Source organism: Neospora caninum, chromosome VIII, assembly GCF_000208865.1.
Source record: "Neospora caninum Liverpool complete genome, chromosome VIII".
In the NCBI taxonomy this organism is placed as follows: Eukaryota; Apicomplexa; class Conoidasida; order Eucoccidiorida; family Sarcocystidae; genus Neospora; species Neospora caninum.
The window spans coordinates 2420441-2446314 of record NC_018395.1 but is presented as its reverse complement, the minus strand read 5'-3'; the positions used below and the strand labels follow the sequence as shown (position 1 = coordinate 2446314).

Here is a 25874-nt window from a genome sequence, read left to right as displayed (position 1 = left end):
TTTCTTTCGAGAAAATGGTTTCCTGCCTAATATACATGTACTGCTGATCTTGCCCCATCGACCTTTTTCCCCATTTAACACCGACGGGTGTCCAGTGCGGCACCCGCGGGTGTCGGCGCACAAAATTTGTCAATTCAGATTTCGGGACGATTATGCTGCAGGAATGTGTCATGAAGCAGCGCACGGTTGACAACCGCAAGCATCGTTTTGGGTGCGCATTTCGACAACAAATCATTGTAGATCAGCTCCTCTCCGTTCTCATCGATTAGGCAGCCGCCCACTGCGCGGAGGAGTGCGTCACTTCCACACAGCGACCTATTGATCAAATCACACATACGGATTTCAGAGTCTGAGGGCGGCATTTTTCGTTTATTTGTTCTCCGTTATGAATAGCCTCTCGATCCGAATTATGCCGCGGCCGTTACTACCTCCAGTGGGTACTGTGCCCCCCCAGGCCACACGCTGAAGTTCTATTTTCTGCGGGGCAGTACACGCTTTGCTGGTGCAGTGTGTGCTAGCCCATCTAAAAGTGTCTACGATTTTTGCCTTCCTGCTAACCGATAAGCGCTGCCAGTTCCGTCTTCTCCGAGTTGTAGCTTACCAGAGTCTGCCCACGTCAAACTCGACAGCGATATCGGCTTCACCTTTCACTGCGAGCGAGCGATAGACGCACAATACCCAGAGCGATGTACAGACATAACGCACGCCCACCTAACGAGTCGAAAACTCCGAGCAGCAGGTACGAAATAGTGTATTGCTAAGCATACTGAAAGCAGTTAGTCGTAAGTTGTAAAAAACGGAGGGAATCCACCAGCTCTCTCCGAGGAATCCCCACAGACTACCGGCGCATGGCATTATGTTTATCTCGTTCTGCGCACGCCGCTCACAGGATGGCACTTCGAACGGGAAACTGCGTTCGGTACAGCGAACATCGAAGTTCACAAAAACTGAAGACGCGCTGGACATCAGAAAGGACCAATAGAGTGTGGCAGCTCTGATCGTCCCACACCAGCACAGATAACACTACTGGGCGAGATGCACGACTATATTAGATTGCTACATCATCTGTTGCTCCCTGTGATAGCTGCCGTTTCGTAAAAATTAACATGAACCTCCTGGTTTCCTTCAGAGGTTTAACACAGTTTGCACAGTATGCCTCGGAGCGTTAGCTTCCTTATACTTGTGGAAGAACGAGGTGCCAGTTTTGGTGTGCGAATGTGCGTAATAGTTACAAAGCCGTACCTAAGCGAGCAACTTTCAAAGGTATCCCGGCAGCAGTCTCGACGGTTGGTGCCTTCGCTGAATGCTTCAGCAAAGGTTGGACGCGGTCGAGTACGCCCTTGCCGGAGCTGAGAAGAATAGGTCGCTCACGACTATATGTCTTTTCCTTGGGGGAAAGGAAGAATTCTTTCGCATCAAGGAAACGAAGGGAGATGGGCACGTTGCCTGTGGGAAGGATGCAACGACTGTGCGTCGGAATTCTGCGCAGACCCAAGCTTTTCCTCGTTTCCAATGCACCTGGCAGATGTGACGCCAGGCAAGTCTCTCCGGTGCTTCGCCGACGCCTGGTGGAGAGCCTGGGCGGGGATGGGATCAGACTATAAACCTGTTGGGATATCTTGTTGCCGGCGACCGTACTCCCTTGTATCATTTTGCTGCTTTCCAACGAGTCTCGCGATACTCTTCGCCCTATGTCACCGTTGCTGGTAACTTTTCCGCTGTTGCTTCCGCTGTCGCCGGAGATGCTGCCAAACGGGTGAGAGGAATATCGACTGCGTTGAAAGAAGCTGTGCCGCTTACTTGAATATTTCGACGGCCTAGCAGGCACCTCAATCTGTGAGGTAGTTGGATCTTTCCAGAAGACGGGAGAAAGAGTGCCATACTCGGTAAAACCCACGAGAGACTGTGATTCCGAGAAAGGGAAGTAGGCGATACCGGCAACAGGTTTCCCTTGGTACGCGATCCCAATTGATATCGCAACCGAGGACATATCACTGGCATCGCTTGTTGAGAATGAATGGTGGCCATTTTCCAAGTGGAGTGAAACTGTACAATCGTCGATATGAACCACGTCGCGGACATGCATGTCTAGACCGTTCAGGCGGGATGGGCTGCATTCTACGATGGCGCCCGGGGATGCTGAGAGACTCGCGCGTTCGAGTAGGAGTGAGCACCCTATTCGAGGGCTTTCCGAAGTAAAATACACCGCAGGTGAGCTTGAAGGTGTGATGTGGAATATTGTATCAGTCCAATGATCTTTGGCATCAAGATCAGAAAGTAGCATTGAGCCCCGTCCCACAGTCACCACATCGCTGTCAGAGGCGTTGCATTTGACTGTAAGGATGAGGTAATAATTATCTCTCACATCAGGCAATTCGATATCAAGCTCCTCATTCCAGTCTACACTGCCGTCCTCTGCAGCAGCTATCAGGGGCTTCGTCTTCGCTTCTCCCAACACGCGAATAGGTGGCCCCCTTCCACTGTCGTATCCTTGTGTTACCGCGAATTCGATCCATGGCTCGTGGCCACCCTGGATAACGGAACGGATTTTAAGTTCCTCAGCACTGGTGATGCGGCATTTCAGCAGGGATGCGCCGCACACAGGGCTTCCAAACAGTCGGCTGGAGAAGACATCCATGAGCTTCTTGAATACCAGTCGCTTCTCAGGGAAGGTATCAAAAGCGCTCTCGACGCGCAACTGGGGCCACCAATGCCTGAGCTGCCGACGAATGTGGTGGTCTACGAGGATGTCCGTAAGAATGTAGGCGGGGATCTTGCGTCGGCCCGTCTTAGACATGCTAGTGGCTTTTTCAGCCCGGAGTGTCTCGTCATCGCCGTCGCCGGCTACCAAATCTACATTAGAAGCGCCCTGGAGGGGGGTTGTCTGATTTCCCAGAGTTCCTGGCTCGCACGCAGGTGCCACCTCAATATGTACCATGCCTTGTAGCGCCATACGCTTGTCTGTGGCAATCACGTTGTATACTTCCCGTACGATTTCCGCAGACTTTTCAGCGAGGTCGAGACAGACGGCGACAAGATCTGTCAGTCGGATGTGGCCGTTGGAAATCCTGTCTGGAGCCTTGCCTTGAAGCCATTGATGCACGAGAAATACATTCTGAAACAGACGCGTTTGAAACTGATGCGAGTGCCTGAAGGCGAGATTCGAAGCTATGCTCAGCGTACAGTCTCCGTGCATGCCCTTGAAAATAATGTCGATCGCACTTCCTGGCTTTAGCGTTAACTTTATGAACTCGCCGATTGTCATCTCTCGCCTGCAGCACATTTCTCGACTCCTGCTCGCCTGCCTTTCGGCAAACAACTGCTCCACTAGAGCAGTGCTCCTCTCAGCCTCTTCATGACTCGTTCTTCTACTCGTATTGCGAGCTATCGAACCAGACGCTGTCTTCCGAGGGCCACCGCAGATGTCGCCTTCCGAAACACCCTCCCGCAAACCCTCTTGAGTATCCGCCTCTTCATGCTGACCCCCACTGCCACAGTTAACAACAGTAACGTGCTTCCCACCGCACTGCGCGTTCTGAAGGTCGTCGAACGTAGAGTGTACGAGGGGCTCAATGGATGCATACCCTGGAATGGGCCGTTTGACTGCCTTTGCAAGCCCCCGGAAAACGAAGTAGCACATCAGGAAAAACTCTGCCTCAGAGAGTCTCCCTTCTCCCTTGACATCAAAGAGGGAAAAGATCAACGATAGCTTTGTAAGCCTATGCAAGTTGCCCAGAACGACTGCGACCATTAGAATTTCGAGCATGGGATAGACTGCGCCGTGCGCGTCGGAGGAGACGCCTGTTGACAATCTTCTGCAGGTCTCTACTGTTCGGTGATTCGATGCACCTATTGAAGACGTCGTCGTATACGTCGGGGATGCCGCAGAGGTGCTGTAGGTTCGGATGCTGAAAAGCCGCCCAATCTGTTCAGCATCACTTTTGCTAAGCCCAGTGATGCGTTGCAGCTTCGCAAGGTCCGCGAGGAAAATCTGAGGTGTGCCGTCTGCGGCCGTGTGGGCTTCATCGCTGGTGATGAGGGAAGCCCATGCGCTGCAAATGCGATCGTAGTCCCATCCTCCCAGAGTGTCGAGGACGCTTACAGGAATGTCTGTGCGACAAAAAGAAACATTCGCCGTCGAGAACGCCTGCCCCATTTTTTTGTCACCTGGCTACGAAAATGTTCTTTTTATGATAACCTGGACCCCTGCCAACAATGCGAGCAAGAAAGCTTTCTGTTGTGTGCTGAAGAAAAACGAACCGTCTACGCCGCTATGTGACTTGGAATCGCCATCCTGGCGTATCGCCTGGTTAGTGTCGCAACATTGGCGAACTCACAAGCAGAGACTCTGTTCACATAGAGTAATAATAATACGACAACCAGTCTGCGAACTCCTGGTTCTGTGGCCTGGTGGCCTGCAAGAGGAACCCTTGACAAATTCAGGCGTTTGTCTACCAGTGGTCCCAAGTAGAAAGATTCAGTTCACTTTGATGAGAAAATGCCAGTCATGTCAGCGGCCCCCTTTATGAATGAAATATCTGTCAATGTTGCATGTCTGGCGTCAGCAAACCCTTCGGTTTCCGTAATCTGTTGTTGGCTCCTTGCCAACGATAGGCTTGCTGCATCTGTAGTCTCTGTAGCAGCATGGCTACCAAGCAGAAACGGATGTATGGTGCAGACAGATGGTTCGCAGGGCCACGTCCTCACCAAACGAAAGTACAATGCGCATGACTAGAAAGGGAACACAGGTTTAGGAGGCTGTGCTTCCGGCAAGACCTTCTGTCCTTGACCATACGCTTCCACACGGTAACTGCGCACAAGCCAACAAGCACAGCCAAACGGCATAAACAGGCCACCACGGAAACAAAACAGAGACAGTGCTATGCCAACTTGGCATCATGTTTAACTGTGGGGCAGTGCGGAGCCCCGTCCAGCGGGACTCCCGCGCTTGCGTGTGCTTTTACGTTTCGGCGGACCGTTGTACCAACGTTTGCCTGGATAACTAAAAAAATAACCAGGTTTCAAATGTTCAACCAAATGTATATCAAAATATAAAGAGTGTAGCTCCCCTGCCACATAAGAAACACCATCCACGCAAAGGTCCTCTGTCTGGTCCCCGCGACTCTATTTCGGGCTTTTCAAACGAGGATCGCGCTCCTGTCACCATGTACTATCACATGGCCTACCACGACCGAAGACGTATTAAACTTTGAGACTAGCTCGAAATCCCAGTGCCCACATAATGCTGAACGAAAATTCGCGTACGGGTACCCTAGTGCAAAACCAGCGCTGTTTCAGAAGCCTCATCATGTTACTGATACTACTGAATTGTTCAAACTATGAATTTTGCCCGTGTAGTGTGGCGTTACGCGAGATCCCACAGAGCGAGTCGACGTCTGACATAATTGCACGGACAGAAACGAACTCAGCCTCTAGCCCACCCTTAGTCGACTGCAAAAAGGATGGCGGGAACGGCGGGATGGCCTTCGATGACAAAAGACAATGGCTGCTGCTCTGAGCGTCCAACTCACGGTGTCCTTTATGGAGCCACCAGATACTTGTCCATAGCGTTTCCTTTTTCGCTGGGAGTGAGCTAACACACACATCGAGACTCCCACAAGCCAGCCAGTTCTGGCATAAAGCGTATCGAATCGGAATGCCCTCCGTAAGCCACTAGACCTTCAGCAACTGGCATGCCAGTGAGGAATGTGAAACCTTGCAAAACAAAGTGGCAGGGAACGGAGTTCCAATCTCACCAGAAGAAAGAGTTTCTCGACTGACTCAGCCTGCTTCCTTGCGTCAGTAGCTATTGTTGCAAGTAGAGGGAGCCAATCGAATTTCTCCTTTCGCTCTCATGTTTCGCTGTGAAACGTGGGATTCCTCCGTTAACAACTTGCAGACAAATGAAATGGGTCCGGAATGCGGTAAGGCCAGGACTTGCGAAAACTAAAAGAATTCTCGAAGTGTCCCCCGGTTTCATGGACTACATCCAGGAGTCCAATTTCCCGTGCAAAAAAAAGATCGTGTTAACGATACTCTAGAAGCCAGGACGGAAACAAATTGCTATACAGTTCCATTGCTCTCCATGTAAGTGAATGCACCTGAAGAACTGGGGTCTGTTGCACGTTGAACTAAACTATCAACATCTGATGTGCAACGCGTGTTCAGAACATTTCGCAGACGCTTTGAGAACATTCATTTTCATGAGTTCAGTTTACTGAGGAAAACTGTTAACTTTTACGTTTTCTTCGTACTAACTAACAAACGATCCTGCCTGCGTTGTTCAACTGTCCAAGACGGCATTGCAACCCCCCGCCACTCAGCAAGGAACACACCTTCGCTACAGTCCGGACACTTCCCTGAGCACATGAACAATATTAAAAGATTCAGAATTCCAACAAAGGACTGAAGCAGCTAGACACACGGAGGAAGGCGATGCACAGGTAGAGCTGTTGAGCGCGGGGCAAAGCGGGCGACAACACGCTGACTCCCGATGTGCAGGCGCAGCTACTTCGGTTTCACGGAACGGAACGGAACTTCGCATTCGGACAGCGGCTGTGCCAAGGAAGTGTTTCGTACGCTACTGCTCTGATTCAAATGCACACATCTGCTACGTTTCCGTTATGAAGTTTTATTCTCATCATTAGCACAGAGCTATCTATGTGTGTGCATTAGCCGCAAGATTTGCGTGTGCTGGTTGTCCTCGTTGCATGCGGTTGGATGTGACTTAGCACCCTGTGTCAGAAAATCGTGAGTACTTTTGCACTCGTTCAAAGTACTGCTTCATTTTCTTCTTCTGGAACTGTGGGAAACCACAGACGGAGTGAACGGACGCGTTTCTTTTGGTCGTCTTTTCAACCGCTAGCTAGTCTCTGCACGAGGCGTCGCAAAGTCAGGTGTGAAGACATTGGAGTGCATCAATTTCGAGCCTTCACATTGCTCCGAAAGTGCTCCTCTAGCTGTTGTACGGCGCCACGTTGTGGCCTACTTAGCAGAAGTTTCAGGTGTATCAGCAGCAGGAGTTTCGGTCCACGACTTTCTCTTTTTCGAACTCGACGCGGCTTCTACTAGCTATTTCCATACTTTTTCGACAGAGTTCTTCCGCTTTGCAGACTCTGCCTGGGAAATCCAGATTTCAGGCACTCCAAAGCTTGTCCGCGAAAACCAGCCCTTGTTCTCACGTTCTTGACTTTTTTCTCCCTCTCCATTCTCTTCATTTCCCTCCTGCTCCTCTGGTTGTCGTTCTGCTCGCCTCTTCTTTGAAGCTGTAGTTTGCGCGTGGTCTTCTTCCTCCTTCGTCCTTCTTGATCTTCGTCATCCGCTCTCTCCTCTCTGCCTTGCTGTACGGTCTCTCTTCCCCGCCGTGCATCCTGACTTGGAGACGGGGAAGAAAATGGCGTCGGCCGCGAGTTCCTCCCCCGAATCAAACGACACCGATCCTCACTCCCCCAACTCGTGGTACTGCTCCGCAAGTAGCTTCTCCACCCCTGACGCGGAGCCCCCGCCTCTGAGGTCGACTCTCGAGAAACATCTAAGCCCCTTCAAGGGCTGTGCACATGCTCCGGGGCAAAATCCAGTGGCGAATCACCAGGCCAAGCCGTGGTTGCACTGGCCCTCCTCTCTTGACGATGTCCGACAGAGCGACGCTCACAGAGAACTTCATGCTTATCTCACAAGTTACAAAACAGTAGCTGCGATGACGCGTCAAGTGAGCCTCCATTCTCTCGTTGTCCCCTGCCAGCATTCTGCTAAGCATTACCTTTGCGTGGCCCTGTCGGCATGATATTTCGTGGTCTTCTGTTCAGTCGATTGGCTCTCCTCCATCGCCTCGCCTTGTTCGCTCCTACCGCTGCATGAGGTTCCTCGTGTCAGGCTCCTCTGTGGTGTCCCCGCATCGCTTCTCCATTTCTCGTGGCCCTGTCAAGACACGGCGCCCCGCGGTTCTGCCCATCGTGTCTTCTCTTTTCTGGCCACTCACCTTTCCTCCGTCCGCTTCCGTCCTTTCTGCCTTGTGCGGCACCGATGATCTCGGAGGGGTCTCCGTCCGTCTAAGGCGGTGGTCGCGTTGACGCGCCGCCGTGCTGGAACGCAGCGGGAAACTCCAGCAGATGCCGCGGAGGTGTTGCAGGCAACCTCGCTTCCTGGCCGTTGTCGCGCATGCATGCCTTTTTGCGTCCTCGTGTTCTTTCGCACAGGTTCGCGAGGTAGTCTTTAAGGCCTACGAAACAGCAACGGCCTCGGCAACCCAAACGGCGAGAGATACGAATGTGGCTGCTTTCTTCCAGGGAGGGTCTGCTGCCGACTGGGCCTTCTACGCATGTAAGTGTTGGCGTTCTTCGCCGTTCCCCGTAACAGAACGGAAACCGTTTTTGTTCTCTTGGCTCCTCTTACAAGTCCCGCGTCTGGCGTAGTATCTGTGGTATTTGCCCGCCCTCGGCCTCATCGTTGCCGACTCTTCGCCCTTGCTGGCTCTTTTCTGCAGGGGTAGTTCGTGGATAACAACGAAGTTGGTGTGTGGACTTCTATGGCTGGTTTCTGTCATAATCTACGCTGACCGCAAACGACGAAGAGGACTCGGCGGCAAGCTCGTCGCTGGTGGCAACGACTGGAAGAGGGGCCAGGAGACCTGAAGACGATAGAGGGAAAGAGGGAAGCGACGAAAAATGATGGTGGAGTGAAACACGGCGATCAAAGGTGAAAGAAAACCAGACGAAAAAAGATGGAGGGGGGTAGCAAAGATGTATCAGCCCTGATAAGTCTCCGAATGTTGTGGCGGTTTCGTGTCCAATGTGTGGTGTCGCGTTTTTCGCGTTTCGTAGCCGACTGCGACAAGGCCGTTTTCCGACAGGAACAGTTCTTCCGCTACCTCTTTGGCGTCAACGAGCCCGATGTGTTTGGACTGCTCGACTTCAGCCGGCGTCAAGCGGTGCTCTTTGTGCCGTGGACGTCGCCGGATTACCAGAGGTGAGAGGGGCAAGGCAAAAGCGAGGTGAAGAGACAAATGAACAAAGGACGATGGGACATCTTTGCAAAGAGAGGCAGATGAGGTGGGCGAGCAGGAGGATGCCCCGACGAAGCGAACGAGGATGAAACCAAAACACAGAGGGAGGTTCAAGCGCAGTCAGAAATTACAGTGTGTGAACACAGCGGACTAGGCGAACGTCTGGCCACATCAAACGGAAAACTCCTCGGAGCGACAGGACCGAACAGGCCATTTGAAGAAGAGACAGGAAGCTAAACTTGCCATAGCCAGAAGGAACCGAAGGGAAGATCCTTTTCGTTTGGGGTCGCGCACAAAATGTCACTCCACGCGGCACAGCGACCGGTGGATCTTGCTCGTTTTTCTGGCGTGGAAAGACCGCCCGAAACGCCTTCTGTCAGCGCGTCGGAAAACGTTGGGCGCCTCAAAAGGCCGACGAGGGCGTCAACAACGGGCAGACAGTTGGGTCGGGAGAAAGACCGAGTTGATTTGCTCGACGCTTGGTTGGCTTTAATGGCGCCTGAACGCTCTCCCTAGCAGGAACGCTGTAAGGAGAGACGTATACCCGTGGTGGTGTCGTGTGACTGGAGTTGACTGGAGTTGGACGCGCTTGTTCCTCGCGTGCGGCATCCTCTGTTTCGCCTGCCTGGCGATCCGTCCAGGTTCATGGGGCCCCCGCGACCAGCTGAGTGGTACATGAAGCGGTACGGCCTTGACGGGGCGATCGTCTACAAAGCTGGTCTCGACGAAATTCGAGAGGAACTGAACGTAAGTTGCCACACGTGAGTTCGCTGCGGTTCGCACGTTGCGAAGCCGTCAGCCAACAACTTCACTCTCTGTGTCTTTCTCGAGATTCCCGCATACAGAGTCGTAGGTTTAGAGAATGGAGTTGCATTTTCACTCGCGCGCTGTCCCCCCTTGCGTCCATTGATATCGACTACTCTGTTTGTTGCTGCTCTTTGAGTTTCATGAGACCACTGACGTCCTAGCAGAAATGCAGAGAGAAAGAGACCTGGAGGTGTTAGCAAAAATGTGCAACGCAGGGTATGGTTGGTGGGATACACACGAAAGACATAATCGATTACTTTTTCATATCTGCTGTGCCTTGCCTTTTTCATGGGAGCGGCTTGACGAAACTGTCATTTAGGCATGTATGCCTCTCGCGATTGTCCGCGTGATTCGTCGAGTTTGCCATGCTTGAGTGCATTCCTGCCGGATGTGCGGCGCTAAAAGTTCCTGCCCCGTCTACTACGCCCGGGGGGAGAGGCGTCCCCAGGATGTATGGCCTCCAGACGATGAATGCGAGGCGAGACTGCAATTCGCCGGGATGTGCATCGTGTGCGTCTGGCCACATGCTGGTATTTACCGATGCAGATGTGATGAGGAAGGACGGCGCACTTGGTCCTCTGAGGTTTTTCTTTGCAGAAGAGACAAATTGGCCATCTGCATGTTCTGCGCGGAAAAAACAGCGACAGTGATCGACTCATCGAGCCACCCTCTGTGGCGCGTGACCTCGGCGTCCCCTCCGTCGATAGTTCTCACTTTCTCTATGATCTCCTTACAGAGTGTCGCGTTCACAAGGTCCGTTGTCCATCTACAACGTTCACTTGCCTCCCCAGATGGAGGCACGCCAGTGGACACACACACGAGCGTCTCCGCAGATCTGTCTGTCGTATCTACCTGTCTCCCTGTCGATGTATGCATATCTGCATCTATGTATCTATATCCATATCTATGTATCTATCTGTCTGTGTATATGCGTGATGTTCTGTGCATGCACATATTGGTGCGGTGGTGAATCAGATACCGTAGTCGCTGTCTCTGGCGCGCTGGTACTCGCATGCAGTCTTGGCCTCTATGCCGATGCATCTATCAGTGCCTTTCTGTAAGTTCGTTCTTTGCCTTTTTCGAAATTCGCACCTGCATTGGCGTCCACACAACTCCCTATTCATATACCATTGTGCATACAAAGCTGCGTGAGCCCGTGCATCGTCACGAGTATGCTGCCATGGACGAAGGCCTTAATATGGCCATGTGCAGTTTGTTTGGATAGGCTGCATCAACGACCAGAACGTCGCGACAGCTGTGCCCCTGCTGACAAACAGCTGACAAATGCAACGGGGCGAAGGGACGCGCTCTCGGTCAGGATCTGAAGTTCGCACCGCCAGTCTTTCCTTGTGGTTCTCTGTGTTTTTTGTTTGTGCGCATGCAGACAGAATTGGAACGCGAGTACCTTCGAGCTGCGTGCTTAGTCTCGTCGCAAGGGCATGCATTCGTCATGCGCAACGTGTACGCCGGCATGGTTGAAGGTCAGGCGGAGGCGCTTTTCCGCGCCTTCGTTCACTACGCTGGCGGCGCGAGACACGTTGCCTACGACTGCATTTGCTGGTAAGAGACAACCTGAGAAAGGGAGAGGGGCGAGGCACGAAGCGTGGGAAGAGCGGCATTAGGGCGATTGCCGCACGGACAGCGGCCCTCGCGTGACTAGACACCTGGCGGTTTACCCCGGACCAGCTGTAGGGCCAGCGACAAGAGAAGAAGAATGAGGGGACGGAGACATCGGAAAGGCAAATACGACTGACGCGAGCGTCTCCGGTCTCCGAAACGTACGAAATGGAGAGTTGCCCTTCCAGCGATTCATTCGTTTTGTGTAGCTTTTCTTCACTTTCCTTGTGACCAGTGCGGGGCCTCACGGAGCAATCCTTCACTACGGCCACGCTGGCCGACCGAATGACGGGGTCATCAAGCCCGGAGACATGCTCCTCTTCGACATGGTGAGCGACCGGATTCCTCGTGGGGATCTGGAAAGGCGAACCTGAACTCATCCCCTGTCACGTGTGGAGCATTTGCATGACTCGACCGCGTTCGGGGCCAGGTGTGTCGTGGTGGATTGCATGCGCGAAGGCGTGTGCGGCACGCAATGAGCAGCCAGTGGGAGAGCAAGCGCTGTTTCTTGCCTTCTCCTTTCGTCGATGCGGCTTCTTAACTCACGTCTGTCAAGCGCAAATCGCACATTTCCGGAGGGCAGACACGCAGGGGCCGCGCCGTTCGCCATGCGACTACCAGAGTCTCGCGTGTGTGACAGACATACGGCATGTTACCCTCTCTCGCGTCGCCGTACGCCTGTTCCGGTGTATGGCTCGCTGTGGGACTCGCATGGTTTGCATTATGGCGCGGTGTTCCTTTTCCGTTTCGGCCATTCTCATGGTGCCTCCTGTGGGCGTCTTCTCGTGCCAGGGCGGAGAGTACAGCGGCTACTCCACAGACATCACACTCAGTTACCCCGTCGACGGCATGTGCAGCCCCGAACAGCGTGTCGTCTACGAGGCTGCATACGATGCGCAGAGGGCCGTGGAAATGGCCATGAAGCCGGGGGTCAAGTGGACAGACATGCACCGGTTAGCGGAGAAGAAAATATTGGAGAGACTCCTGGTAAGAAGGCCGGAGACCCACACTCCGGTTCTCGACGCTGGCAGCCAGATGCGCGCCTTACTCGAGAGACCTGCGTGCAGATCCTCTTTCGAGTTTGAATTCCTGGAACACGGACTGCACGTGTAGAGAGCGCCATGCTTAGCTGTATGAGAACAACCCGTCGATGTCCCAAGGCAGAGGCCCTCTCCGTATGCATATAGAGGTGCGAGTATGACGTGTTGGTATACGCACCGCTACCGAGAATAGGCAGAGGAACGCACCTGTCCGCGTGTATCTCGCGTGGCGCTTCTGGTGTGTGTTCTGAACGCCCCACACGTTTGCCCCGTCTTGGCCTTCGCGTTGTGTTTTCGGGGATTTGACGTCCGAGCCGCTACGAGCTTTGGTAACCGAGGCCGGCTGAGCGTGGTCATTGAGTCGCACCGTGAGGCGAATCAGCGGTCTCCTATGAACGGATGCACAAGAAAACCGTCCATCGGTCTTCCGCTTTGCCGGACTCGTTTCCCCCCCTCTCGTCTCCGTGTCCCCGCTCACTTGCCAGGGAGCCTCAGCGACTCTAAGGGCTCCTGACCACGTTGGACCTTCCACGGTGGGATGAAAGGACGTTTCGTCTCTTTGGTCTCCCGCCGCACGTTCTCTCTCACCGATTGCCGCTGCGTCTATCCTTCCTGCTCCACCCAAAAGAGAGGAAGCGTTTGCGTGGCTGTGAAGGCGTGTTTGTCTGAGTGGCTTCCTGACTGGGCGTCTTTTTACTCTCCATAGGTTGGGGAACAAACAGGGTTGCTCAAGGTGCCGTTTCCTGTTCCAAGGTTTCGTCTCATTTCCACGGTTCGCGTTCCTGGTCTGCAGGCGGCCGGCGTTATCAGCGGGCCTCTGGAGGCCTGCATCGCGGCGCACCTGGGGAGTGTCTTCATGCCTCACGGTCTAGGTCACCTTCTCGGTCTCGACACCCACGACGTGGGTGGATTCTCTGGAGAATTTCCTCGGAGTTCGGAGCCGGGGCTCTGCTACCTGCGGACCACTCGGCGACTCGAAGAAAACATGGTCATCACGGTGGAGCCAGGTACTTTGGAAAGCTGAGACAAGCACGCAAAGCGAGGCAGATCGGCAGGAACACAAGGCAACCCTTCTCCGTCTCGTCCGTGTCCCCCAGGGGACGGAAGGGGCTGAGGACCGGCTGCGCAGACTGCGTAGTCCGCATCTGTTAAGAGCCACGCAGCGAAACGAAACACCGAGAAAAAAACAGTCAGGGAACCAACCATGCAGCAACTGCACGCCAAAGACCCTTGCCGCCTCCGGAGGTGCCGTCTCGGTCGCGGCAGGCAGCGCAAAGTGTTTTTTGTCATCGTCGTCGGAGAAAGAAATAGATTGAAGCCAGAGGGCGACCCACGTGTGGGGCGGTGTTCCTCGATTTTGAACGGAGGGTGTACGGGTTGTGTTGTATGGACACACTCACATATGAAAAGGCAGAGAAGGGGAGTGGTTAACGGGAAGCCGCTCGACATGGGTATGACTGTCCTCAGGCTTTGACTCGGGTTGAACCAGGCGTGAGGCTGACCATGAGTGCGTAAACGTGAGGGGCCATCTTTGTAGTCACACCGACTAACGTGTGAGTCTGTATGTTTAGAGTTCTTGTACATACATATGGATGTGCACGTGGATTCGTAGCAGTTAGCTTGCGAGGAAATGTCGGTGGCGTTCGGGATTTGTCCGTCGCAGGTTGCTACTTTGTGCCGTTTCTCATTGACAAAGCGCTTAGCGACTCCACCCAAAGTCGGTGAGTGCCGGAGCAGGTGGGGAACGAGACAGAGTGAAGCCGCAGACGGCGGTGCGTTGCGACGACGAGATAAAGGACGGAACACGGAGGGAACGTGGAGAGCGATCGACGAACAACCGAGGGCGAGACAAGAAGAGATGATGCCAAGGGGGTGCCGAATTCGCCGCTGGGCGTGGGAAAGGGAGGAATTTGGTTCTGGCCACATACCTTTGGGCGAAAGGAGGAACGCATGACACATTGCTTCAAATGCTACTGTAGGTACATTAGTGGCTCTCTACGCCACACACCGCAATCGGGCAACCGTCCCTCAAAACAGGGTTTTCCCTCTGTGGACACGCGTATCAGTCTACGGCTATGCGCAGCCTTAATCGCATCTTCGTCTGCGTATATATGTGTATGCGTCCAGCTTTACACCTATGCATGGTGCCTTACATAATCCATATATCCGGGTAGCTCCTGTAGGTATGATGCATAAGAACGGAGATGCAACATGCTGGCTGCCTCTTCATTTGCCTCCCTTGTCGCGTCGTCTCTGCAGATTAATAAACAAAACCGCATTGGCGCCGTACATGCGACTTGGTGGCGTTAGGCTAGAAGACGTCGTCATTGTCACTTCTGATGGCATCGAAAACCTCACTGTAAGTTCCCGTGCATGTATCCGTGTATATGGTATGTTGCAATCTATGCGTGCATATATATATATATATATATATATATATATAGGGGAATGCAAGCCAGTGTGGCGGCATAGATAGGTCTGTTTATTCTATGTTTGTCGCTAGGACACTCGAACCGAGGCTGTCCTTTGTCTGCCTTGCATGAACCCGTGCCCTTGGTTTTCAACATTCCCGTTCTCGCTCTGCGGTTGCTGTGCCGTTGTTTGGCTTGCTGCCGTGCTCGTTCTTCGTCTCGCTTCTGCCCTTCACCTTTGCGATGCATGCAATTCTGTCAGCCTTTGAAGTGTGTCCAGCCGGTTCGGGTGAAGACACGTTCACCTGCTCCCCGATTTATCCGCTTGTTGACGCGCACATGCACCGCAGCTGCGTGTCGTGCGTCCTCGCTACCTGCGTGCGAGGGATTCAGCCCTCTCCACGTCCTTTGTCGTTTTAATGCTTTCCTTGTCGCTTGTAATCTTGCGCTTCCGCTTGCCTTCCTTGCGGTTTTGTTTGTCCCGGCTATTTTCTCCAGGTCGTGCCCCGTCGCCTAGAAGAGGTCGAGGAGCTTCTGGCTACCCGAACAGGGAGAGATAGCGCGCTTGGGGCCACGGAACAGAAGAAGCGAAAGGCAGCTCTACAGTGAACGACAGCACGCAGTGTGCAGCGCACAAAATCTGTAGCTTGGGTCTGTACACTTTGAAACTCTACCAGCGGTCCCCCTCCGGCCTTTCGGGTCTTGAGAAAAAGCGTCAAACACAAGCGCCTATGACGAAATGTCGATGCGGGGAAGTTGCTAGACGACGGAGACCCAAACACAAGGGTGTAAGACGGAGGCGGGGGGCAACGAGCGGGAAGCGTTTCGAGACACTCGGCAGTTCAGAAGACATGGTTCAAACTGGGGAACGTTGTGGCTCAGATCAGGGAAGTCGAGGACCATAGAAGAAAGGAGTTGACGAAAAGCGAGTTTGTGAATAACACATTGTATTGTGGTACAGGGATGGGAAACAGAAGGGTGGGGGAGGCAGCCGAGTGACGCGTTAGTTACCTGGTTTTTCCGTTGGCGAAAAGGTTTTTTCGAGCACTCTATTTCACATGGATACAACTGAATTCCGTCGTTTTGTACCGCGAGCAAAACGAGAGAGCTAACAACCACCGGGTCGAGCCAAGGAAGAAGCGAGGCCAGGGGAAGGCAATCGTGAACAACCTGACACCCGTTTTCCTTCGTATTGTTTACCAAATCATAGTTGGGCCCTGTGAAGAGGAGAACCTCTTTAATGGCTAACAGAACAGGCTTCTCTTCTTTTAAAGCCAATGGAGGTAAAGTCGGCCTCTGCTGTCGGCTTGCACAACTCTGGAAATCCCACTGCCAACCTGCTGATACCATATTTCTCTGCACAACGAATAGACTGGTTCTGTAATGTCTAGGCAGCCGCACGAGAGACGTTCCCCTGCAAGAGAATGTCACCAAGCCACGGTGGTTCTTTTACGGTGAAGCACACGATTACAGTGATTAAAATGCCAAGCGAGACATGAGACGGAAGTGAGCAGCTTCGGGTTTGAAGCAGTGCAGAGAGACGTCGTGGTGGTGAGTTCTTTCACTGCATTTCACGAACATGGTGAGCAATTCGGAGGCGAAAACAACAGAGGAAAACATGAGAACTGAAGGCGTGTTGGCTTCAAAACACAGAGATAGGGGCGGGGGCGCAGGGTACAGCGCGCTCGAAGCCCAGTGTCTCCAACCGCGCAAATGACTCTCTGCACCAGGTGCCCTACACCGGGCCAGCAAGAAAGAGAGAAGCTTCAATCTGACTTGCTTCTCCCAAGGTTCCCACAGAATGGATGAGAGGGCGAGATATTTATCAGTGAAGTCGGCGTGCAACACATCTTTGGCGACCCATTCTATACGCGTATGCGGGGTGTGCTCTCACCCCGGCTTTGAAACGCCTCTGTGTATATCGTGGCACAACTTGAGCAGCCTAAGCGGACGCCCTGGTGGGACTAACCGGTGGCGTCGATCACTGAGGGAGCACGTGAGATGTTCGAATCTTTGAGAAACGACAGTCTCCTGACACTGCTGAGAGCTCTTCCCAACCGCATCTGGAGCAGCAGGAAACTGGAAGATGCACGATCCTTCCCCATATGCGACTGCATTTTTGGGGCCAGGTGTCGCTTGGCATGCGCAGCTGTATTTTCAGGCGGACTCAATCTTTAGGTCTCGTCATGCAGCGCTACCAGCGGGGCTTCTCGAGGCTCGCCTGGCCTGGTCATGCAGCGGCCCGTCTTCAATTTTTCGCGCTCCCTGACTTCTCCATTTTCTCGGATCTTTCCAGCACTGCTCGTGCTATCTCAGACAAAATCTGACAGCACACATCCAAAACGAGCGAGTCCGTTGGAGATGCTTTCGACACAGCGCGCGCGTCTTCGTGCGTGGGCTGAGTTGCACATCTCAAGCGCACACCGAGGTCCGCGGCTACTCGACAGTTCACGGGAACTTGCAGGAAAAATAATGTCTTGCCTTTGCTGTTGTTTGCTGACTTCGGCGTTGCCTTTTCACGTTCCTGGGGTTGTTTTGGATATGTAGTGTCACTTCAATGCGTGACGCTTCGCGTTTTCCGCCGCTTCTCTTCCCCGGGGACGCGCGTGCATACTGGCGCTAGTGTCATCCGCCGCGTTTTCTTTCCGCGACTGTTCCAGCTCTTTCCTTTCTTTCTTCCGCTTCGTCTTTTCGTGCCTTTCACAATTTGCTCACTTTTTCGTCGGCTTCTAGCGGTGTCACCCCGTAATTCTCCCGGAGCTTGACGGCCCCGTAACGACGGCTCGGCTTTCACCTATATTTGGGAACGACCTAGCGTCGCAGGTTCCGCATTGGAAAGGAATATGATGCAGGAATGAAAGCTTTGAGGTTTTTATATATCACCATCAGATACAGGTAAAGAGGCGCTGTACAAGGAATCAGAAGGACCGACCGGGGTTTCACAAGGCACAGAGAACCCTTTCCTCCGCCTCACTGCGATTTCCTCCTGGTACAAAGGCGACGTCGACGACGCGCTCCAAGAAGACGAGAGATATCTTCCTTTTCTAGGTCACACACGCACTGGGAGGGCGGGTGAAACTACCTCTACGTGACACTGTCCGTAAAAGGTCGTCACCGCCTCCGTGTTTGCCAGCGGAGCTCCTGTTGCGCAGTCTCGGTCCCGGTCTCCATGCTCGCATCTGGTGCCACGCCGAACCGGTTCTTGCTCTCCTTTTGTTCCGCGTCACTCTTTTCTCTTTTCTGCGCTAGGCGCGCGGCCCATCGACATCCGGCAAGCAGGTTCTTTTGTCTACCGTTCTCTTCGCGAGAAGCCGCATTTCTCGTGTTCTTGCAGGGTCAGAGGCGGGCTCGAGATTACGATACCGTTCGTCCGATACACATCTATCTCACAAGCGCTGGGCTGTGTACACAATTGCAAACGCCTCATTCAACTCTGGACTTGTGGGAGCGAGGGATTTTCAATTTTTTGGGTAGACCTGCTCTTGAAGCTGGCAAAGTGTTCGATTCATTATCCCCGGAGGAGGGTCAGCGTAGGTGAGAAGGGGGCGGGAAGGCGTGACGAGGTTTGGGCATCTTACTCCAGGGCTGAGGGCGAAGGTTCGAGGCAAAAGGCGGACGCCATTCACGTTCTTCCACTCCAAACCTACGAAAATGTCGTACATGGACAGCGATGAGGAGGCCTCTCCGGAGATGCTCATGCAGTATAGGAGGGCGGTGGAGATGGCGCAGAAGGAGGACCTTTCCGCGTGAGTCCCTATCTGTGTCTGGCCTGTGTTGAATGGCGACAGGCTCTTTCCTAGTGACGGACGATGCGCTCACGTTATTGTTCTCCGGTGCCGACTCTCACAGAAAGCCTGGCGTGTGCATAATCTCAGAGTGTGCAGCATGACGGCTGTTTGAGGCGAGAGGAAACCCTCCAGACTCCCCGGGGGGTGTGGTGGATCCGCGTTCTGTGAGGGGCAAACGCGACGGAGCCGTCGTTTCCCTTCAAACGCGTGTCCGGTCGTATTTGGTTGCCTGCCTCCTCGCACACTTCTCGCAGCAACAGTTATTTTTCTGGTTGGCAGATGCTTTTTTAACCTGAATCTCCGCTCAACTCGCCCAGGTGTCAGGCGGGAACTGGCGAGGAGATGCAAGCATGAATGGACTCGCGCTGCGCGCTCTCGCGCTGGAGGGCCGGCATGTACACCACAGCTTCAACACAACGAACGGTTCCTTGTGGCAGTGCGGAGCGTGACAGGGACACATGAGTCCGTCCGCAGTGTAGCGCGTGTATCTTCCGAAATGGGGCTGTACTGAAACGCCCCCGTATCTCACAACATGCTCTTTTGTCGCCGGCGCTTTCGCAGCACGAGGCGGTGGGATAACGGAACGTCCGCGGATCTTTTTTATTTGGATTCACGAGAAGGCCGTCTGTTTGCTGTGTGGTCGGCAGCTATAGGGGGAGAGGTAGAGAAAGGATCGCACGCATCGCCGTGGTCTTAACGTCGGCCACCAGCCCTTGTTATGGAAGATCCTAGGGATAGTGCATCAGCCATGATGCCCCCCCTATCCACCGGCGTGGTTTCGGATGTGGAGGAAACCCTGCATTCCACAAGTTTACCTTTCTGCTCGGGACGATTGAGGTTTCCGTGGAGACGCGGCACCCAGAGAAAGGCGTATCTGGTTGTGATGCATTGGTCGTGCGTGAATGCAGCTTTGACCGTTCCGGCCTGATCCAGTCTCTAGGGAAAAACAAAGACAATGAGGAAGTGCTGCTTATCACGTTTTGCTTCCTGACTGGCGCAGCAGACGAGCTTGAGAAGGCGATGTAAGTCGAGCAGCACGACTACCATGTAAATCCGTCTCTGGCTTATTTGAGCGGGTGATCTATTCCAGTCATGGTTCTCCATCCCTATATATATATATATATATATACATATATAAATGGAATGATATATGCGTGCCCTCAGGTGCATGCCCATCGTGACGTCGATTTCCACACGGATATGCTTTGACCGTCACCCCTACCTATAGGTTTATCCCCGCGTCTCGAAATCAAAACTCCACGCCTGCAGATGTGCTGGATACGCATGTAGCCTCTCCTTTGTTTCTGCCGCGGGTTTGCTCGCAGGCACTATGCGCTAGCGAAGCTGCACGAGATGGAGAATCAGCCGTTCGCCGTGATCTTCGCGCTAGCCATGACCAACTGGCTTAATGATGCTGTATCTGTTCTAAAGCAGTGTAAGTGATCGGGCAGCAGGTTGCTTCCGTCAACAGTGTGTTCCGAGGGACCGAACGCAAAGCAGAGGGAAACGGACGATAAATAGAAGCCCGGAAGAACAGGTGCCACGGGTGCTCGTCGAGCGTCTTCCGCGTGATCATTTTTCGCTTGGGGCCACAACAGTCTAACACTTTTACCGTCCACAGAGGAAGACACGCATGCATTCGATTGCCGTTCCCTCTGCCGCCAGTTATGTCGCCATGTCCGCCTGGCACCGTCTCTCAAACATACGTCAGACGGGAATCTTGGCCAGGCCGACGCAAGGTGAATGAGAGCGACGGGTCTTGAGCTTGAGGGCGTTGAGGCGGCTTTTTCTTCCGCGGTCCAAGTGAACGACATGCGTTACACCTACATTCATCCCCAGTTGTTTTGACTGCTTCGGCAGGCGCTCTCATTCTTTCATTGGCGTTACAGTGGAGGGACAAGCGATTACAGCGCTTATGCGTCGTATTTTGGTGTGCAACAGTTTTGCTTCGTGCTCGGCTGCTCAGAGTATGCGGGTCGACTGTGTGGCCACCAATATCTCTTTCTTCCCACAGGCGCGCTTCCCGTTTCTGTTGCGTCGCTCCCTGTGTTTCGCAGGCTATTTGTCTCTCCCTCGCTCGATCAAGAAGAACCTGAAGAAAATTTATCTCCTGCACTGGACACTTGCTAGGAAGATGGTCCTGGACGCGATGTCCAACGTTGTCTCCGAGAAATTCTGGAAGAAGATAGTCTACGTAGAGCAGCTCTCAGACATTCTCAGCACTCTTCAAATGCCTCCCATCGAGGCACTCACGTAAGATCGACATTTCGCAAAACAAGCCAGAGTCGTGCTAGTCGCGTCTGTGGAGAACGTGCCGATGTGCGCCGGCGCAAGTGATGCTGTTCCCTTGGCTGCATTCTCGGCCTTCTGTATCTCCCCTGGCGCTCATCGATGTGCACCGACATGGTATACGGCTAATGGCTTCTTTGTGTATCTTTTGTATGCGTTGCTTATTGGATGGGAGCATATCTACTTTCGGCATATGTACACGCGTGTGCATGTGGTAGTGATGCCCCCTGCACTGTTCCAGGAAGATTCCGTACGTCGTTCAGCACGAGGAGGAAGAGCGCGTTTCCCCTGGCAGCGCGCTGACAATCTACGGGACGCCTGTGGCGACGCTGTGCGCCCGAATTCCGACGAACATCGTTCCGCCCTACACGCGGCTCCCTAGGATCTACGTTGACTTTGTCGACCACATCACTTCTCGTGAGGTCATTGGCACAAAAGACTTGTTCTGCTTGCAAGCGGATTGCGCGTCCATCTACGCGTTTGTTGGGGACATTGACCAAGGCAACCCTTTCGCCGAGTGGACAAACATCCCTGCCCTAATCACCGGCTTCCGACTCCTTTTCGACTGCCTGACAATCCCATTCCTCGGCGAAGGGGCTTATGGCACCTTCTCAGCCCTAACCAGTAAGGCGGCACAGCCCCACCGTCACCGGCGCACCGACTCCTGCGCACGAGGCTAGAGAAAGGACGAGACCGTAGGACATCCGTCAAAAAGAGGGGACAGCAGCAGACCTTCACTGACTGAATGAGCGCGTTGCAGGCAACGCAACCACTGTGCTGCGCTTTCAACGTGTGCTGAACTCCGTCTGAATGTCTGTCGACAAGTAGGGTAAACGCTGCGGAGGCTGTGTTCCTCTGTGTCTGCCTACGCAAGACGTTTTTTTCTCCGAATCGTGTTCTCGTGGGCACCGTTATCCGGTTTGCCGGTATCGTGCTCTGCCAGATGGTGGGAACGGCATGTACTTCGGTCGGAGTTTGGAGACGGTGGAGGATTCGTGATGTCTTCGATATCTGCATGTTTGCAGAGGCCGCGACCGCACCAGATAAAACAAAACTCCTCGACACCGTGATGCAGGTACATCCGCGAGGAAAAGCGATTCGATTCGCTAGCCGGGCAAGAGGCGATATGCTCTGCGTCTCTTGTCGTGCAGTGCCTGTGGTTCATGTTCGAAGTTGGTTTTTCCCTGGAATCGGGAAAAACCAACTTCTTGCTTTTTCACTTTATCTTCTTTCCATGCGTCTGTCAATGTCGTCATCTACCTCGCGCTCGATCTAGCGCTACGCCTGTTTATGGTTGCGCCTGTATTTTCGTGCCTGTAACTTCAGTCGCGCCTCACGTACGTGCCTCTCTGTCTCGCTCTTTTTGTTAGCCCTTCGCCAGTTGCTGTCACCCTGTCCCCGTGATTCGGCACCTCGCTGCGCCGCTGCGTGCACGGTCCAGGAGAAATTCCTGCGGCGACCCGCCTACGTATACATGCCGGCCATTCGTGTCCCTGGCCTCCGGCCATTGACGCGCTTTTCCGTCTCCTGTCCGTCTCCGAATTGACGTCGCACTTGCCTCATGAGAGTGTCCAGGTCTGTGCCTATCGGTGCGCCGGGGCGGGAAAACGTGGAACAGTTGCGTTACCCCTCTGGCTGCATACTGCAAATACTCGAGAGTCGATTGCCACAACGTGGCTGGCGTGGCCTTGGTGATTCTCTCCTTGGCTGTCCATGCCTGTTTCCAGGTGTACTCATCCCTGTCGCCAGGCGAACAAGAAGCGTGTTCGGTAAGGAGTAAACAGCTGTCTGTCTCTCCCAAGTCGTGTCATTCCTGTTTCTCCATCCCGATGAGCATCCCTCCACGTTTGCTGCTTTGGTTTCTCTGGGCAACGCCGTCTTCAAAACACGCTACATCCCTGCTAGCTGTGTGTCTCTGTGTCTGTAGATCTGCTATCGCTTATACATATATATATGTACTATATATATGTACTATATATAAAATACATCTTCTTTTTGGGGACCAAAAAGCGTATCCGTTTGTAACATCTTGTGTAAGTGAGTGTAGTCGGATGTACTGCAATCCTTCTCACGAGCATATCTGTCAGCGCGTGTCGACTTTCCGAGAGCTCGAGTTCGCGACGCAACCACCAATGTTTACCATCGTACGTTCTGTCGGAAGACCTGCTTGGCGAGCGAACGGTAGCTGCTGGTCTTGCTGCCGAATCGTGCAAGGCTTCTCAGCTCGGTAGAAGCCAGTTCGGACGTGCGCATTCACCGCTAGTTGACTGCAACAGAGCTGCATGCTGCCGTGCTTACGTAGGCATTCCAAGCCCCCATGCTAGACGGCTGTTTTTCACCACGTATGCTGGACCCCCTCAAAATCGTTCGCTTGCGCCTGTCACTTTTTGCATCTTCCTATAGTACATAATGAAAGCCTTCAAGGTTATCTCAGGGGAATCCTCTCAAAACGCGGTAAGCTGGATCACCTATTTTGTCTGTGCATGCGGAGGTCTCCGAAATATTTATCTTTTTCGCACAGCTGCACAATATGCTTCACGTGCCTAGCATTTATCGTTGCTTTGTGTGTGTTGGTTGTGTAATGGCTGCGTGTCACGCCGAGTTAGCACTCCGATGTGTACCAGTTTGCAGCCAGAGATTCCTTCACGGTAACGTTATTCAATACACAGCGACGGACAGGCGTGAAGAGGTCCAACGAGCCTTCCACGTATTTGCATGCACACGGCATGGTTTCCGTGCAGAATGTCCAGTCACTGCGTGGCCGGCTTGTGAGGCAAACGTATATACATCTATATGTATGTCGGCGTTCGACTGTGCTGTAATATTGCACGCGCAATAAAGAGATGTATCTTTGCGATCTTGCATGGAGTCTATCGGTGGGAGACGAGGGTGCCTTCAAAGTCGTGCCGAGGTCGTATTTTGTGTCAAAAAAGTATACGCGTGTTTGCTTCGGTGTTGTGACAGATGACACCCTTGAGGATCGCCGAGGTGTTTGCCCCGTCGTTCTGTCGTCCGCCTACCAAACCAGATTCTCAGGCCCCCATCGTTACCCAAGTAAGTCGCCTTGGCCCCTCAATTGGATAGCTTGACGCCAGGTCCATCGCTTGCAGCACTCTCACTTGTGTGCTTCATGCATGTGTGGGGAACCTTAGCTAATCATGGTGAGTTTTGTGTGGCATAGCGTATGCGCCTGCGTATTCCCCGAGAGGTATATCCGTGAATGCCTGTGCGTTCTCCGATTAGAGGCGCTCTCGGGAAACCACTTTTTTCGCTGTCCATCCACATCGATCTGTTCCTGTGGCTCTGCTTTTCGTTTTCAGTCTGCCTTGCCGTGCATGTATCTGGCTATGCAGCATGCATGCATATACGTGTGCCTGTCAATGCACGCGTATGTGCCCGCCCGACCCTGGGCTAACGTCTGTGAACAATTGCTATGGATGCTTTTCCAGTTCGATACCTGCAAATGGTGTACGTGCGGCACTGTTCAAGGGGCTTGGAAGGATCCGCCACCCTCTCTCCCCTTTTGTCTGAAAGCTCTGAGGCATGCATCATCGGCTCTGCCACCGGCACCTTTCGGGGCTCTGCCCTACGGGTGCGTGCCAGATCCATCTGCTGTCTCTTTCTTTACTTCTCTGTGGATGTGTGTTTAGTCTTCTCCCGTCGTCCGTATCGTTCGCTTTCGTTCCTCTTCATCTTTGTCCCTGTTTGTTCCACTGTGACTCGCATCACCGCTTATTGTGCTCTTCCTTCAGATGATTGTCCAAGCAATTTCGCTGGCTATCGAGAATGCAGAGAAGCTGACTCCGAATGCGCAGCCGAAGGCAGTTCAACCTGCAGCGGCAGCGCCCGCAGGAAAAGCAGCCCCGAAGAAGAAACGGGCCGAGAGCTCTTCATCGGAGTCGTCTTCTTCCTCTTCGGACGAGGAATCGTCTTCTTCGGAAGGTTCGAGCGACGAGGCGCAAAAGAAGGCGAATGGCACAAAGCCTGCGGCTCCTGCAACTGTCCCCGCCCGGCCGCCAGCGGCTCCTGCGGCCACCGGGGAGCCGGAGACTGCGACGGCCCCGGCGGCCCCCAAAGCTGCTGCGCCGAAGCAACAGATTAACCGGCAGGCTTCAGCAGGTAAGCTGGTCGGTACCACCTAAATGCAGTGGCAGTGATTTCTGGCAACCAGAAACAACCACAAAGGATGTGGAGGGCAAGGTGGAATGTTGTGAAAGCTTTCCCTCTCCGGCTGTCTCGGTTTAGCACTTTGGTGTCGGAGATAGCCGCCTCAACACACGTCGCTAGAGGAGACACGCATGGGATGACGGGCGAGCGTTTACTTGGCCATATGCGGAGCAATGAGTTGTGCATCATGGGTAGTAGATTTACGAACGGATGTGCACAAAAGGAGTTTCTCTTGAGATGCGGCCATGGCTTGAGTAAAACGGATAGTACACCTAGATGACGAGGCGGATTCATTGGACAGCACCCCGGCACTCTACGGTGGTTTAGGCATTTGATGGCGTGAGTGGCGGCGCGCCGGCTGTCCGAGACTTCGTTCAATGCTCCGTGAATGTGTCACGTCTCTGTGGCCCACTGCAGGCAAGAGACCCAGCAGCTCGTCAAGCAGCGAGGAGAGTTCGGACGACGACACCTCCTCCGAAGAGGAAGACGACGACTAAACATAGAACTCAGCAACTTTCCGGGCAAAACCCGGACTTTTCGGCTTCCAATGTGGCACAAACACGTCAGCTCTCGAAGCTGAAATTCGGTGGAAGGCGGAACGCCGTTTATCGCTTGGCACACTAACAGGTTTGGTGTGCGTAGACAGTTCAGCCCATTTTAGGAATGTGAGATCCTCACACTAATCGAAAACGTGGCGGAGGTCCCGACCTATAAACGCTCAGGCTGTGTCGTTCGTTGACGAGAAATCGAGCAG

At 53.5% G+C, this 25874-nt stretch overlaps 3 protein-coding genes across 3 annotated transcripts; 2 read left to right on the top strand and 1 right to left on the bottom strand.

Moving 5' to 3' along the window:
* Nucleotides 1–134: 134 nt before the first annotated feature.
* On the bottom strand, nt 135–4156 carry NCLIV_033110 (conserved hypothetical protein; the record flags this gene model as incomplete). The annotated part of the gene is made up of 5 exons (XM_003883506.1): nt 135–315; nt 602–650; nt 1243–1446; nt 1801–1903; nt 2366–4156. 5 exons carry the CDS (start codon nt 4154–4156, stop codon nt 135–137), a joined length of 2328 nt encoding a protein of 775 aa, XP_003883555.1.
* Nucleotides 4157–7393: 3237 nt separating this feature from the next.
* NCLIV_033100 (putative prolidase) lies at nt 7394–15485 on the top strand (the record flags this gene model as incomplete). Its single annotated transcript, XM_003883505.1, has 12 exons — nt 7394–7708; nt 8196–8319; nt 8820–8964; nt 9643–9748; nt 10406–10561; nt 11193–11368; nt 11661–11754; nt 12218–12412; nt 13259–13472; nt 14129–14186; nt 14725–14824; nt 15375–15485. The coding sequence occupies 12 exons, from the start codon at nt 7394–7396 to the stop codon at nt 15483–15485; spliced, it is 1794 nt and encodes a 597-aa protein (XP_003883554.1).
* Nucleotides 15486–18527: 3042 nt separating this feature from the next.
* NCLIV_033090 (putative rhoGAP protein) lies at nt 18528–25617 on the top strand (the record flags this gene model as incomplete). Its single annotated transcript, XM_003883504.1, has 11 exons — nt 18528–18622; nt 19573–19686; nt 19990–20099; nt 20722–20917; nt 21195–21577; nt 21979–22028; nt 22681–22722; nt 23357–23407; nt 23918–24007; nt 24706–25072; nt 25538–25617. 11 exons carry the CDS (start codon nt 18528–18530, stop codon nt 25615–25617), a joined length of 1578 nt encoding a protein of 525 aa, XP_003883553.1.
* Between the last annotated feature and the right edge of the window lie 257 nt (nt 25618–25874).